We start from the raw sequence: 16,120 nt of genomic DNA, 5'->3' as shown, positions 1-16,120 counted from the left end.
GTATTGTATTTCCTTCTCTGGCTACCAATTGCATGTCAGATCCATTAGAAGGTGTTAACCTTCATCCATAATTTACTCTGTAGTCTATACGGACTCCTCAGTATGGCTGAGTACAATCCTCCACTTTTATAAACCTACAAGGCATTTACATTCCTCCACTAATAATATTATCAAGGTTTCCAAAACCAAAATTAGCCAGGCTGGACATTACAAGAAATAGAACATTTTCCATTGTCAGTCCACATTTATGGAACTTTATTCCAGAACAAATGTGAGATACCTCCTGTTCTAAGACCTTCAAGAAGGCTTTGAAAACCTACATCTTCTTAATGGCCTTTAATCTGAACTCCCTGGGTCCAGGGCAGTGAATCCTTTATTTTCTGTTTTCTCTGTTTCTTAGATCTGTGTGCCGACACACACATTATAAAATGACCATGGCCATATGCACACGCCAGGAACAGCGCGCACATGGATGCGTGCACATACGTTTTAAAATCCACCCCTTATTTTATAAAAATCTAACTTGTGTGTGGGGGGAGGGGAGAGGGGAAAGGTAGTACTGAATGTTCTGCAAACGTTTTAAAATAATGTTTTGGAAGATTGCCCTAATAATCAGCAGACTGAAGGAAAAGCAGATACTTAGTGCACGTGAGTTGTCAGCACTCAAATAAACACGGCACTCAATTTCCTACTCATGCCCACCTGGACACATAGTCTAACTATTCCTAGGTTTCCCAGGTATTTTAAAGAGATGTGTTAAAAATCAGACTCCTCTGCATACGATCCTTGCTGAAAATCCCCTTTCTCTAAGCATGCTTTTTTTGTGTGTTTATGTTCCCTCCATAGCATAGGGAAGGGGCGAAGACCAAGAGAGGCTGAAGCATCTAAATATGTATACCCTGGAAGAGAGGCAGTAAAGGGAAGATATGATACAGACCTTCAGATACCTGAAAGGTTTTAATGATGCACGATCTTCAAACCTTTTCCATTGGAAAGGAAACTGTAGAACTAAGGGTCATTTACATTTATTAAAATTTGTTAATCATCTAACACTAGACTAGGTCTAGGCAATGTACAATAAAACATGCATAAAATATGACAAAATAACACATTAAAAATACAATAAGATAAAACAATATGTAAAATAAAATAGAAAATAAAATAAGACTTGGTAAAATTACATATAACCTAATTTAAATAAGAAAGTTTTAAAAAGGCCTCTGAAGGTTTTAACCCAGTCACATAATTGGAGCTCCATTGGGAAGGTTACAAAGGACTGCACCAGCAACAGAAAAAGCATATTCTCGAGTGATGTGTAGTCGTGCCAACTTAGGTGACGGAATGTCCAAAAGACCCTATGTGAGGACCGCAAATTTCTGGATGGCTGATATATCTTCAAAATGGCATTAGACCATGGACAGGACTGATTGTTAACCAATTTAAAAATAGTCATGCCAATCCTATATTTAATTCTCTCACTAATAGAGAGCCAGTGTAGGCCAATCAAAACTGGAGTGATATGATTATAGCGTTTTTATCCTGCAATTAAACGAGAAGAATTTAAAAGCAGTTGTAGTGGTTGAAGTGTTAAACAAGGAAGGCCCACATAAAGACTGTTACACTAGCCAATAATTGAAAAGATGGAGGCTTTTAATACAGTATGAAATGAAACTCCAGGAGGGACGACTTAGAACCAACATCAGGAAAGACTTCTTTACAGAGAGGAAGGTGGATGTCGAGAATGCCCTTCTGCAAGAGGTGGTGAGGATGAAAACAGTAAACGAATTCAAAAGGAATAAAGACTGTGGATCTCTAAAGACTAGAGAAAAGGGTGCATGGGGGTTACCTGCATGGAGCAGCAATTAACCTTGATGCTTGTGATGCAACTGCAACATCACTCTCTGCTTCAATGGCAGGGGGAAAAAGAGGAATTAGATTCAGACAATAACTACCTAACTGGTCCCGACTTTTATGGGCTGGGGTATTGATATGCAGACAAAGCACAGAACTGCTTCTATGGCGAAGTCCAAATGGAAAGCAAATTGAAGCAGCCTTGTAAAAACGTTGCTAGAAATAATTTTGTAATGAGTTTGACAGTTACTTGGTTTGGATTGTAAATACTGCTACCTTTAACATAAAGCTTGGAGCAGAGCGGCAGTTACTACCATAAGAAACTTGCTGGGCAGACTGGATGGACCATTGGTCTTTTTATGCAGTCATTACTATGTTACTATGTTGTTGCTCCAGACTGGGAGCTCCAGCGCCTGGGGGGGCAAGTGGCAATCAGTAAAGTAAGAGATGAACCCTACAGCAGGTGCCTGACCACCAGCAATCTGGAGAGCGGCGGCGGGGCGCTACCGATTCCATTCTGTAGTTTGTACGTCATGCAGCCGCTTACGTAGAATGTAAAAAAAAACCAAAGGGCTTTCGAGAACCCCCCCCCCCCCCCCCCCCCCTGCGTGCGCGCGCGCGCCTCCTCTCTTCGCTTGTCCCTTCCGGGCTGCCGTAGCGGCGGCTGGCGGCTCAGCAGCCCCTCCCTGGCTTCGCTCGGGCTCTGCCCGGCTCTGGGCTGGAGGAGTTCAGCGCTGGCAGCAGGGGAGGGGGCGGGGCATTGTGTGTGCGCTCCCGTGCAGCCCGGCGCTGCCTTTCATTCATCCCAGCAGCCACCGACGGCCGCTGCCGCCTTTGGTGATGTAACAGAAGGACGCGTTGCTGCCGCTGCCTTTTGAATTGTTACCCCGCCTCCTCAACCTTCCCCCCCCCCCTCCCTCCCTCCCATTGCTGCTGTGGATTATTATAATTTATTTTTTCGTTTTGGTGCACGAACGTTTTGGTTTAGTTGGGGGGAGGAAAAGTAGTTGCCGGTTAGTTTGTGGCCGCCCGCCCGAGGCTGCGCTCGTTGGGTGGACGACAACGGCAGCGACGGCGCTGTCTCCTCGCGCTCCCCGGGGGCGAGGCTGAACATTGCCATGGCTACGACTGGCACCAGCAGCAGCAGCAGCACCACCGGCTCCACCGTCCTGCAGCCCCTCAGCAACGCCATCCAGCTGCCTATAGACCAGGTAAGGCAGCCGGAGCAGCACCGCTTCTTCTCCTTCCCGTTTCCAGGTCGCCGCTCTCGGGTGCTTTGTCTCGGAGGAGGGGGCGGTTTTGTCGGAATTTCGTATTGGGGGGTCGGGTTTGCATGCAGTAAACGCACATCGGGGGTTCTTTTCTTCTTCCAGATGTGATTTGTTCAGTATCATGTATATATTTGGCTGTGGCTGGGTCTTCACGCTTATATTAACCTACGTGCGTGGTACTGAGCTTTAGTACAGAATAGTGGACAGTATGTGTGAATTTAGACTTAAAAAAAAAAAAGTGGAGGCTCGTTAATGTACTAAAACGTGCCAAATGTTGAGTGCAGTTTGTCCAACTCTTGTGATGCGTGTGTCTGAGAATAATGAGATGCTCAGGTATGTGAAGTGGGACGAGATTCCAGTCTCCAGGACTCCCTGCAGCGGGGTGGTTGGAACAAGGTATGCTCTTCTGTGTCCACCAGCATGCAAGCCACATTCCGCGGCCCGCTCACTTTGTGATGGGGATGGCTGCTGTTTGGTGAGGTTCTATCCATGGAGGGTTAATGTAGGTTTTAATTCATTTTTTTTGGCGATGCATCTGTGGCATCTGTGAAGTTTTTGGGGAAAACAGAGTGGCCAGACACACACTAAGTATGTCATGATTGCTTTTCATGCGGCGCAGGCGAGGATTCAGATAATGATCTCCTTTGTGAATAAGAAATGCATCCGTATTCTGCCAGGCTGCATTTTAGTGTTTTCAGTGCTGTCTCGACATAGTCATTGTTTTATCCACACTCCACAGGTGACAGTGCTGTAATCTTATGGTCCTGGAGCAAAGGAGATTCATAAGTGTTGTGTTCTCTTTTGCTATCCCCCAAAGGTGAAATACATATGGATGAAGAATGAAGTACATTTTTATTTATATTATCTCCTCTCTTTGGCCTGAATTTCTCTTCCTGCCTCCACTGCTGGCACTCCTGCATTTATTTGGGGCCTTTCTGAAATGCTTTCCCTCTCCCCACTACAAGATTGTGTGCTGGGCTCTTTCTCTGTTACTTTGGCCTGTGCTTCACAGTAAGGAGAGAGGGATGTTAGCAGTAATAGTGAAGAGGATGGCAAGGTTTAATGGTCAAATGGGAGGGAAGAGGGAAAGAGAGTCTAGGAGGAATAGGCTAGTGGAAGAGAAAAAATAAACAGGTCAATACAGTAAAAGTCGCGGGAGAGCGCACAGGCCACTCTCCTGTGTGCGCGATTCAGTAAAAAAAAAAAAATTAAAATTAGGGCCCGCGGTAAAAAGAGGCGCTAGGGACACTAGCGCGTCCCTAGCGCCTCTTTTTGACAGGAGCGGCGGCTTTCAGCGAGTTTGACAGCAGACGCTCAATTTTGCCTGCATTGGTTCTCAAACCTGCTGACAGCCACTGGTTCGGAAACCAGACTGCGGTTTCAACCCACGAGCCGTGGGCCGATTTAAATTTTTTAAAAAATGTTTAATTATTTTTAACTTTTGGGACCTCAGACTTAATATCGCCATGATATTATGTCAGAGGGTGTATAGAAAAGCAGTTTTTACTGCTTTTCTGTGCACTTTCCCAGGGCCGGCAGAAATTAATGCCTACCTTTGGGTAGGCGCTAATTTCTGAAAGTAAAATGTGCGGCTTGGCTGCACATTTTACTTACTGAATTGCGCGGGAATAACTAATAGGGCCATCAACATGCATTTGCATGTTGCGGGTGCTATTAGTTTGGGGGGGGGGGGAGTTGGACGAGCGTTTTCGATGCGCTATTACCCCTTACTGAATAAGGGGCAAAGCTAGCGCGTCCAAACGCAGGTTAACAGTGCCCTGGAGCTCACTGTACTGTATCGGCTTGAAAGTGAGGAGTTGAGAAACTAAGTAGATCCCATGCTACTGATGCCAGTAATATCAGTGGCTATTTTCTTAAGTCAACTTGATTAATAGCAGTTTATGGACTTTTCCAGGAACTTATCCAAATCTATTTTAAACCCAGCTACACTAGCTGCCTTAACAAAGTCCTCTGGTAACAAATTCAAACTTGATTGTGCTTTGAAAGAGAGAATTTTCTGTTTTGTTTTTAAATGTGCTACTTGCTAACTTCATGGGGTGCTCCCTAGTATTTGTATTATCTGAAAGAGTTAATAACTGTTTCACATTTACCCATTCAAGTCCTTTCATGATTTTGTGGATTTCTCCAAGCAGAACAGCCCTAACTCTTTAGCCTTTCCTCATAGGGGAGCCGTTCTATGCCCTTTATCGTTTTGTTGCCCTTCTCTGTACTTTCTCCAGTGCAATTATATCTTTTTTGAGATGTGGTGACCAGAATTGCACACAGTATTCAAGGTGTGATCTAACTATTGAGTGATACAGAGGCATCATGAAAGCTCTATGCAGTGGTGTCCAAAAAAAAAAAAAAAGAATTCTTCAGAAAGGAGTAGAAAGCAAAATTGGAAATATAATAATGCTTCTGGATCGATCACTGCTGCACTTACACCTTGTGTGCAATTCTGGCCGCTATATTCCACATCTCAAGAAGGTAGAGCAGAGCTAGAACATGCAGAGGATAATAAGGATGATAAATGTGATAGAATGGTTAACGTCTGAAGAAAAGCTAAACCAGTTAGGGTTCTTCAGCTTGGAAAAGAGATGCTGAGAGGGGGATGTTATTGAGGTTTATAAAATTGTATTGTGTGGAACAAGTTTAATAGGGAATAATTAATTACTTACTGTAAAGAGCTTCAGGGAGAATCCCCTTGTTCTAGTATTAAATTTAAAACCAATTTAAGAAAATATTTTTTCAGTCAACTCACAGTTAAGCTATAGAACTTGTTGCTAGAAAATGTGATTAAAGCTAGTAGTATAACAGTTAAAAAAAAAAAAAAAAAAGTTTGGACAAGTTTCTGGAGGACAGGTCCATAATTAACTATTAGCCAGACACACTGGTGTCTCCTCTGCTCATGCCTAGGAGTGAGCAGTATGGAAAAGACTTTCCTAGTGGGGCTGCCAGATACTTTGAGGTGACCCAAACTGGCCACTGTTGGAGACAAGATGACGGGCTTAATGAACCATTGGTCTGACCCAGCACAGCATTGCGTGTGTTTTTATGAGGCTTAACGCAGGTAGACTGAGGAGTACAGTTACAAAGTATTTCTTCATAGAAAGAATGTTGGAGACAAAAATAGTAATAGATTCCAGAAAGCATGGAATAAGTGCCAATAATTTTTGGTTGCAAAGAAGTGAAGAGAAAGCCAGAGATCAACTGGGTCTATGGCCTTGTCGTCCTTATCTTTCATTGAGTTCTTTAGTTGTGTGCAAAGGTTTAGGAACCTACTATTTAACATTTCTGAAATGCTATATGACATACACAGCACTGTACAACTACAAAAAAACACAGTCCCAGCTAAATATAGCTTACAGTCTGATAAGACAAACATACAGGACAAGAGACTTGGAGCAAATTGTATATAGAATCCCACTGGAACTACTAAGCAGATTGTATCATAAGTGGAGGCAGAAGAAAAGCATACCAAGTGGTTTACAGCTCCCCTATGTGTTGGTGCTGTGTTGGTTGCTTCTTCATATATAAAGGAGAAACATCTAGACAGGGTGTGGATTTTCAGTTTAGTTTCCCAAGGAAGAGGAATTTAGTTGTGGTCCTGTTTCTTCACCTGATAGTAATTCCTGTTTGGAAGTAGGAAAGAGTTTTTTTTTCTTCAGTTTGTTTTTATATAGAATAAAGTTTCCATCCATCCATTCCTTCTCTATTTTTATTGAAGAAAAAATTGGAGTTTAAGAACATGCCATATTGGGTCAGAGGAAGGGTCCATCAAGCCCAGCATCCTGTCTCCAACAGTGGCCAATCCAGGCCATAAGAACCTGGCAAAGAAAGGGTATTTTCACTGCATTGGCTGGGAGTCGAACCCAGGTCACTCACATGGAGGCAAGAATTCTACCACTGAATCACCAATGCTCAACCTTCCAGAAGAGTCTTTCATCCAGAGCAGTTCATCAACCCATCAGAGGTTAACAAGTGGAGTGGATCTTCATTCCTGAGAGGAGGAGTAGATTAGGATGTAAGGAGGAGAGTGGCAACCCAAGAAGGAAATGAGGTATCCCAAAATTTACCACTGGGACTAATTGACAAGAGAGAAGGCAGCTGAATTTCAAGACAGAGTTAAGGTAGGGATGAATGGGAAAATTAATTTCAGACCAGCTATTCCCCAGTATTGCCACAAATTAAAGGAAGTTTTAAAACTGCCCTAGATTGGTAGGGATAAATTTGGATGGGTCTATTAAATACATGAACAATTTACAGAGTCATAGATGTATTGGAAAAAGATGAAGTAATCCATGTATTGAATAAGAACACGTACCTTGTCTTTAACTTCAATTTAAAATCTATTATCAGTAAAGTTATGTTGGGAATCATATCGAGTCCAGCATGCTTTTTGCCGTATACCTTAAAGACTGTTGAAACAGTGCCCTGTGCTTTGGAGAGATCTCCACCCACCTTTTACAGGGAATCTTGGAATAGAAGCGAGTTTATGGGAGGAGAGGACATCTTAAGCCCTTGAAATTATGGAATGCCCCTGGATTCATTAGTGAAGGCCTCAGCCTAGGGGTTAAATGAATGTTTATGAATCTCTAACAGGTCAATCCAGTAAAGTGTGGCCGCGTTTACCCCGCTCCTAACCCGCTTTCTACTCACTTTAGAGCCGCGTTAGCCCTTCCTGCGATCCACAATCCCCTTTAACCTACTCTTACCACGTCCTTAAATCACCGGGTAACCCCTTCCGCACGCGGCATGTATATTACATGTAAACGATCGAATTAGCTATTCCCTACCATCCAGTAACGCGCGCCCTGACTATTGCTTTTTTACCCTGCCGTTTTGCCGCGCGTTTAACCTGCTAACTTACCGCCTACCCTTACCCCTGCGTTAGAGGCAGGGGTAAGGGTAGGCGCAAACTTTCCCCCAGCCCCCGCTCACCTGCCCTGGCCGCGTCCATGGGTGCTGGTCTCCGGGGCAGCCCCAGTCCTCTCCCCTCCTCCCGAAGCAACAAAAGCGAAAAAAATCGAAAAAGCGAAAAAAAAAAAGTTGCAAGAGAGAGAGGGGAGAGAGGACAGGCAATCCTACGCTCGGGATTGTCAGTCCTCTCTCCCCTCCTCCCAAAGCAAGGCGCGAAAAGCAGCCTTGCTCCGGGAGGAGGGGAGAGAGCACTGGCAGTGTAAAGCGACGAAGCGACTTACTTTTTTTGCAGCCCCCCTCCGGAGACGGACTGGCGACGACGGACGCGGCTTCCCTGCCTCCAGCTGCCCGCGAAGATAGACGCATCGCACGGGCGAAAGCGGCCCCTGTTCGTGCAATTGGGCCGCTCAAGGCGTGACGTCACGACGTTTGGCGTCATGGCATGTGAAGGGGTGCGCCGGGCACTAACTCAGCTCTTCCTACCACTCGTTACTGGATTGACCTGTAAGTGAATAGAAGCTGACACAATTTGTACATGACACAAAGTTAAATGCATCTTTTGTAAGGTCAGGCGGGTACCGTACCTGCCTGGCCACCGTAATATGGTGCCAGGCTCCTCCCTGGCATTCCGGGAGTTAAGTGGTGGGGAGCTGTGGCTGCCCGTATTCGGGCTCGTGCCGCAAGATAAGGCAGGGAAGGGAGAGTTGGAGGTTTATTTTCAAACCTCTTGTTTCTGGGGAACCTATTGGTTCCCTTCCAGCAAGGGCAGATGGGAGTGGGAGGGTTCTGGGGTCCGGCAGGCATTCGCCTTTTACCTGCCGTTGCATCTGGTCACTGATGCCTGCCCGCCATTCCCTAAATTTGGTTGATGTTACTGTTCCGGGGGTGTGGCGTTGTCCCAACTTGCCGGGGGGGGGGGGCAGGTAGCCAAATGGGGGATTATGCAGTGGTTAAAAGTGTCTGACTTGACAGGTGTCAGGTCAGTGGTTCCCAACTGAACAACTGGGTGCACTTGATGGTACGACTCCTTGCTTGGGCGGTGGTCGAAGTGGTCTGCCCCTTGCTGGGCAGTGGCGAGAGTCGTGGGGGTGTGTTCATGATGTGACTGCATACAGGCTGGGATAGCCTCTGATTGCCCGTCTTGCTGGCTCATGGCGGATGGGGGGGAGGGGGTAACGGTGTTGTTACGGTGAGCTGGCTCGGGCACCGGGGATGTTATTAATAAAAGCTGCGGCCTGTTGATCCCAATCTGTGCTTAGTGTATTTATTGGTTGTAAAGGGACGGGCGTGGGCAGAAGCGTCAATCCTGGGTACCCACGTTACTGCAATGCTTAATGTAAAATTACTATTTGCTGATTTACACAGATTGAATATGGCATATACAGAAGTTGGGGTACCCTTCTAGTTGATTTATTGCTACAGGTGAAGACAGTTCCATAACTAAATACTGATTGTTGTTTTATCTATCTAAAATAAATAAAAACATGGGCTAAGCACCCGTCTCAGCGTTTGAAAATATAGATATTCACTCTTACAATGCAGGGGAAGGCTATAAAAAAAAATAAAAAATCCAAATGCTTCTAGATATAAATTTCAACTGTCAGAAACCTTAAGTAAAGGAAGTTGTATGGAACTGTTGAGGTAAGATCTGGAAGTCTCAAAAAAATACCTGATTGAACTGCTCGAAAACTGGTCTGATCTACAAAACTGAACCCTCAGATCATTCAGACAGACGACTTGCTGTCTAGTTTAGCTGCAACTGGAGTAGTTGCCCATAGTACAGTGTTGCTTATCCAACATTGATCTACATGGGAGAGTTGACAGAAGGAAATATTTTTTTGTGATTCCATCACAAAAGTAATCATCTAAATTGTACAAAACAAAATCTCGATAAGTTTAAATCTTTTTGGAACACAAGTGTTTTGGCCTGATAAAACTACAATAGAACTGTTGGGCCGCAACCACCAAGATGCATTTGAAGAACTGACAGTTAAGCACGGGGGGCGGGGGATCTAGTTTGCTCTGGGGTTGTGTGGCTAGATAGTGATGAGAAGATTATTGTGTAGGTAGAAGGGGAGGATTGATTAAACTACATATCCAACACACCTCAAAATCAACCACGAAATACTTGCAGGAAAGAAAAATGAAGGTTTGGGAATGGTCTTCACAGTCCCCAGACTTGAATATTTTTGAAAAACTGTAGGGAGATCAGAAAATGCAGTGCTTGCAAGGAAACCTAAGAATATTTCTGAGCTAAAAGAGTTCCGCAAGGAAGAGTAAGAAAAAAAATTCAAAAAGCAAGAATGAAAAAAGATTGGCTACAGGAAATGTTTGGAAGCTGTTGTTTCTGTCAAAAGAAATGTTAAAAAGTACTGACTGAAAAGGGGCACAACCTTTTGAAGTGCCATATTCTTTGTATTCTTATTTTGAATCTGTAATACAACTGCATAAAAAATCACAGTGAAGCATTACAAATTGCAGAAGATTATTGTTTTAATTTTGTACTGTATAGAGATTGTCAGCTTCTATTCTCTTAGAGATGTGTTGAAACACACAATTTGATAAGAATGCCTAAAGTTTTGTACACAGCTGTATATTTCTATATGAAGGTGAATGGAAAAAATGGATAGGACCTCCCTCCCCCCTGAAAAAAAAAAAAGCTCTACAATGAGTGCTGGTTAAACCCAGTTAATCTACTTAAATTAGTTTCTTCCAGAAACACAAAATGGCTAGAAAATGTTCAGCTAATTAACCTAGCTCAATCGACTCCTGATCTGATGAGTATCTGTTTCAAGTGAAAAATAGACCAGCATAGCTGGGTTCTGTTTGGCTACCACAGATGATTTTGGAATTAGCCTCTTCCATCTCAGGCCAGTGCTTATGTTTTAATTGCGCAGGTGTAAACTTCAAATTGACTTTTGTAACAGTAAGAAAAGTGAAACTGTCACTGTCACTACTCCTCTATAACACGATCTATTGGCTTGGTGGAGGAAGAGGTCCTATAGCAGGAAATCTGAATCCTGAACTAGGGGGAATGCCTGAGGGAAAGGTATATGTAGCAACCTTTGTTTTCAGTTTTTATTTTATTTTCCTGGGAATTTCAATGTTATAAAAAAAAACAAAAAACAGTGGGAAAAATGACTCGTTTTACATTGATTTTTCTCCTGTTATTTTTTTCCACTGACTTTTTTTTTTTTGTTGTAACATTGAAATTCCCAGGAAAAATAAAATAAAACCTGAAAAGGAAGGTCCCTAGGAATATGGAACTTATTGTAGACTGCATTGTTGATCTAAAATATGTTGTCAAGGTCACAGAACTCAATCTGTAAGCTAGAAAAGTAACGTTTAATAACTTGCAGAGAATATGCAATGGTGAAGAACCTGCAATTCTTGAGAAAAGCACTGTGATAAAGGAGCAGCTAGCAGTACCAGCTAGATACTTCACAATAAAATACTTCTGATTCCTTACTCTTAGTGGACGTTTTGCTATTAATTTTCTTTGCTTTTTCTAACATAGAGCCAGATGTACTAAGCAGACTTGAACACAGAGGGCGATCTCCAGAGCATTTTACCTGTGTTAATACACTGGAAGAAACTGTTATAATCAGGCCCTCCCCCTTTATTTTTTTGGTGAAGAGCAGCACAACAGTGCCCCAGTTTACTTAGTAAACTGGAAGCTACATAAAGGTAGGACCCCTGGACTCCTGCAATGTAAGGCCTTGAAAATCTGGTCCTTGCCACAGCATTTAAGTAGTTCTCAATGGAATCATGGGAAACCAGAGGCACATCCAGAAATTCATGCCCATTTGGGCCTGGGTGTACATAGTCCCCTTCCCTGCACTTAATTGTTGGCAGGCGGAGGAGAGCAGTAGTGCCTTGGACACAGCTGCCTCTGACACCTGGGTCTTAATTTGCACATTGAAACCAGAGTTAGGCGCTGGTTGGCAGAAGATAAGGATGTGGCTTGAGGCATTGCCAGTCGCTATCTCCTGCTGATCCAGATTGGTGCCTTGGAGGGAGAGTAAGGCTCAGGAGGATAAGATTCATCCATGGTTGTGAGAGAAACCTGAGAGGAGTAGAGGGGACCAGCTGGAGGGAGGAACTGAAACATTGTTCTGAAGAGTTAATGGGGGATGGTGGTGTATGTATGTTAGAAAGGAAATGGATATGTGTGTACCTGTTTGGGGGTGGGGAGGGATGGATGCCAGGTGTGTGTGTGTGAGTATCTGTGCCAGGTAGGAAGGAAGAATGAAAATGCATCTTCCTCACCAGCTTTAGCTTCTCATCTCTCTTCTTACTATCCTTTTTTCATCCTTATCCTTCCCACCCCCAAGACCCCAATATATAATGCACATGCTGATCCCCCTTTCTTCCCTGCACCAATCATTAAGGTCCTTTTTTCCCCTACCCAAAAAAACGACACACCCCCCCCCCCCCGTCCAAATTACCCAGACACATGAAAGATCAGTAAATAATTTGTATAAAGCAAAATACATTTGCATATATAATGTAAATTTTATGCCAAAGTGTTGCAGAATTTTGGAAACTGTTAGGCTTAGCTTTTTGCAGAATCTCCCCCTAAGCTGCAGGAAAAGGGGTGTGTGTACATTGGTTGTTCAGCCTCCATGTAGTGAGCAGAATTAGAATGGGTACCATGTAATGTTCTGCTCTATCCCTCTTCTCAGGTCTGTGGAAGTCCTGGTGTGGTTTCTGTTGCTATCTGACACCAGATAGCAGCAGGGGTGGAAATGTTTGAACAAACTAGTCACACAGCTGCCTAGGAAAGGTGTGGAGGACACTGACCTCTGTCATATTATGACTGTATAAAAGCTAAGCTTCCACACACTATTAAAAACAGACTTGTAAAATAAAAAAAAAATCATACAATAGAGGGAAACTTGCAGTTTTTACTTCTGGACGTGTTTGAAGACCGCCTCCCTTTTTGCACAGACATTGAAGAAGTAGAATATTTTGTTCTTTCTTCTCAGGTCAGTGGAATAGCGTTCTTTCTACTCTGATCCTTTCTTAGGCTGTCATGAAATTGAATAGTGAGGGGAAAAGTACCTGACATTGGTTGCATCTCGGAGGTGGCTGCATGTTTGCTGTGGTAGTTGTTAGGAAGAGGTAGAAGTACCTGGAGTAAGAGCACAGTTTGAATAGTTAAAGAATAGGATGACAAGAAGAGATTTTGGTAGTCTTCAAATTAAAAGTTGCCTGAATCTGAGTCGCATAAAACAGTGCATTTTTTTGTGGGCTGCAATACCTTTTGCTGGACCAACAGAAGAATTATCTAAGTATGATTTTTTCACCTGAGCTTTTGAAATGTCAAATATTTTGTAATACCGAAGAATAAGAAACAAAGACCTTGATGTATCAATGTTTTTTGACAGACCCATAAAATGTGAAAAATCTTTGATACCAAGGCCCTGCATACCTACAGACAAAACATAAATGATGTTGGGAAATGAGGCCAAGTGAGGGGGTGATAGATCCATAAAACAGGGGTGCTGTGCTGGTGTTGTGAAGCTTTAAGAAATCACTTGTCTTCTAGAAAGTTGAAGTTGTGCCCTCCATGTTAGTCCTTGAGCCTCAACTCTACCAGGTCCCCAATTCTGGCCAGCCCAGTGGGCAGCAGACAGGTCTGGCAATGGAGCTGAAGTTTCCTGGATGGCTGCACTCCATGCTGGGTCATTTGGGGCTGGCCCAAGGTTATGACCTTTTTTTTATTGGGATCAACATAAGAATTATGGCAAGATATAGTACACCAGCTTTTGAGACAACAGCAGGTCCCTTCTTCAGAAGTGCAGTCTTGTGAGTGCAAGTCAGCAGCATTTCTGTAACTTATATTGGTTCAGTAAAAGGTGACTCAAACTGCAAAGAATCCACTTTTCTCTAGGAACAATACAACTGCAATTAAGCACAATGTGATTACATGAGAGGAAGCTGAGTTTCTTATTTCAGTTGCTTAGTCTGCTCAGATGTCACAGTAGGCATTTCAAATATGTCCTACACTAACGAACACCATAAAGATTTCTAGTTCTAGCAGGCGTAGCTCACTGTCTGATAAACTTTACCTCTTCAAATGCACTCTTGGGAGATCATGTGATGCATCAAGCTTGTCAGCTGTGAAGTCTGAGCACTCCACATCACATGATCTCTAAATAGGTTAATTCTGGCTAAATATACTGTTTCCTTGCATTTTTATGAAATTAGTAATGGCTTGGCTATAGACTGACTGGAAAAGAGATGAGAAGTAAAATGGCAAGTAAGCAAGAGAGAGACCGAAGGTAGGCAAATCCAAGCTTGAAGAGGACACAGTGCAAAGGTCGGCCTTGTTGTTATAGTGATTATTCCAGAAGTCTCTAAAGTGGTTATCAATGCAATGGAAATGAAACATGAAGGAAAGTTGGAAAGATTTAACAAACTGGATGCAGTGATGGATTTAAAATTTATAGAGTCTCCAAGGAAGTTTACAGATAAGGAGGAGGCATGTTATGACCACTGAAACTAATATGCAGACACTGGATGAAAAAGTAACCACTCTTGAGCAGGCTGCAAAAATAGCTGCTGAAAAATGAGAGTTTGGAGTACAGTAGCTGGATAAAGAATATTAAAATACTGGATATATCAGCGAATGTGCAGGAGATGCAATTGAAAGATTGCATCTTTCAATTGCTAAAAGGGGCCAACCATTGCATTGAGAGAGTACATTGCATGGGTCCTAGAGGAGAGCTTGGGGCTCGTCTGAGGCCCATAATGGTATGAGTATTGAACTTTGCTGAGAAAATGGACATTATCCAAGCATACTGCCAACTTTGAGTTGTAGCATGAAGAAGTAAGATTCTCATTTTGGATGATTTTTTAAAATACAAGTATCAGCTAAACTTAAATGGTGCCAATATGTGTATCATTGGTATAGAAGAAACTATGATTTGCTTTAATATCCCCAGCAAAACTGAATGTGATGATTAAGGGCCAGATTGATATTTTTTAGAAGACTGGAAGCTAAAGCCTTTGTGGATGCTTATGCAGGATTAGATGATAAATTGTCATCAGAAGTTACCGGACTGTTTGGTAATGACGTGGTCAAGGTGTTGTGGGGTTGTTGAAGTTTTCAAGTTTTATAGCTTGAACTGTAATTTGGCAATAAGCTTGTTTGAAACAGCCTGTTTTTCTTGCAACTGTTGTGAATTCTATGTGACTACTCCATCATTGTGGTGACATTCCAGTGCCACCAATCAGTACAATCTTGACAAAATGGAGATCTTTGTTCTGAAAGGAACTTTCAAAGTCAATATTGATGAGATGTTGTTTGATGTATGATGGTCATGTTTGTTTGTATCTGACACCAAAGCAATACAAAGATTTTAAACAAATGCACTCGCTTTCGTTTTCTTGCCATTTAAGCCTTGGGGAAGCAGTACTGCCAGTCGTGTGTGCAAGGTGGCTAATGGGGAAAAAAAAGAGTGAAGAAGCAGGCACATAGGCAGAGGCTGAGAAAAGCTTGAGCCAAGCCATGTAGGCACCTCAAATTTTGGTACCTAATTCCTAAATTTCAAAGAAGTAAGAAAGGAAAAACAAGGAAAAGAAGCAAAAAAAACAAAACAAAACAAAAAACAACCCTCCCCCCAAAAGAGACAAAACAAAAAGACACGAGAACAAAATAAGAAAAGCCAAGCGAAATAACAAGAGAGAGAAAAAAAAATTAACCTGACTCCTAAAATTGTATTTACTGGTGCTAGAGTTTTCTAAATTATATTTCCACTCTTGCATACAGAGATTGAAGTGAGAAGAGGGTTAAGGTCCTTGCATGGTCACATTGAGTAATGATATAATTAAGCTTATGATATCCACATGGATGGGCCAAAAAACAGATTGGATTGGGATTTGAATTTTCCCTCATAATATGGTTGTTTGACAAAGGGTTAAACAGATCACAAATAAGCAGGTTCCCTTCCATGTAACTACCTGATGAGAGTACCTAAGTTATAGGTAGGATTTGAATCACAATCAGATAGTGATTTTCTTATCTAGTGTGTTTTCCAGTTCTGAGCTCTAATCGCGTGGGTTGAATTTCA

The 16,120-nt window shown here is 42.7% G+C and overlaps 1 protein-coding gene across 1 annotated transcript in view; it reads left to right on the top strand.

Annotated features, from left to right (window-relative positions):
* The first annotated feature begins 2,518 nt into the window (after positions 1-2,518).
* The window catches only part of MBOAT2 (membrane bound O-acyltransferase domain containing 2), a 625,362-nt gene continuing 611,760 nt past the window's right edge, over positions 2,519-16,120 (top strand). The window contains exon 1 of the mRNA XM_029595828.1: positions 2,519-3,062. Within this exon, the coding sequence (XP_029451688.1) occupies positions 2,970-3,062 (93 nt within the window). The 5' untranslated portion in view covers positions 2,519-2,969. The remainder of the gene's footprint in view (positions 3,063-16,120) is intronic.

This window comes from Rhinatrema bivittatum, chromosome 3, assembly GCF_901001135.1.
Source record: "Rhinatrema bivittatum chromosome 3, aRhiBiv1.1, whole genome shotgun sequence".
NCBI lineage: Eukaryota > Metazoa > Chordata > Amphibia > Gymnophiona > Rhinatrematidae > Rhinatrema > Rhinatrema bivittatum.
The sequence above is the reverse complement of the archived record's forward strand: the minus strand, read 5'-3'. Positions and strand labels throughout refer to the sequence as shown.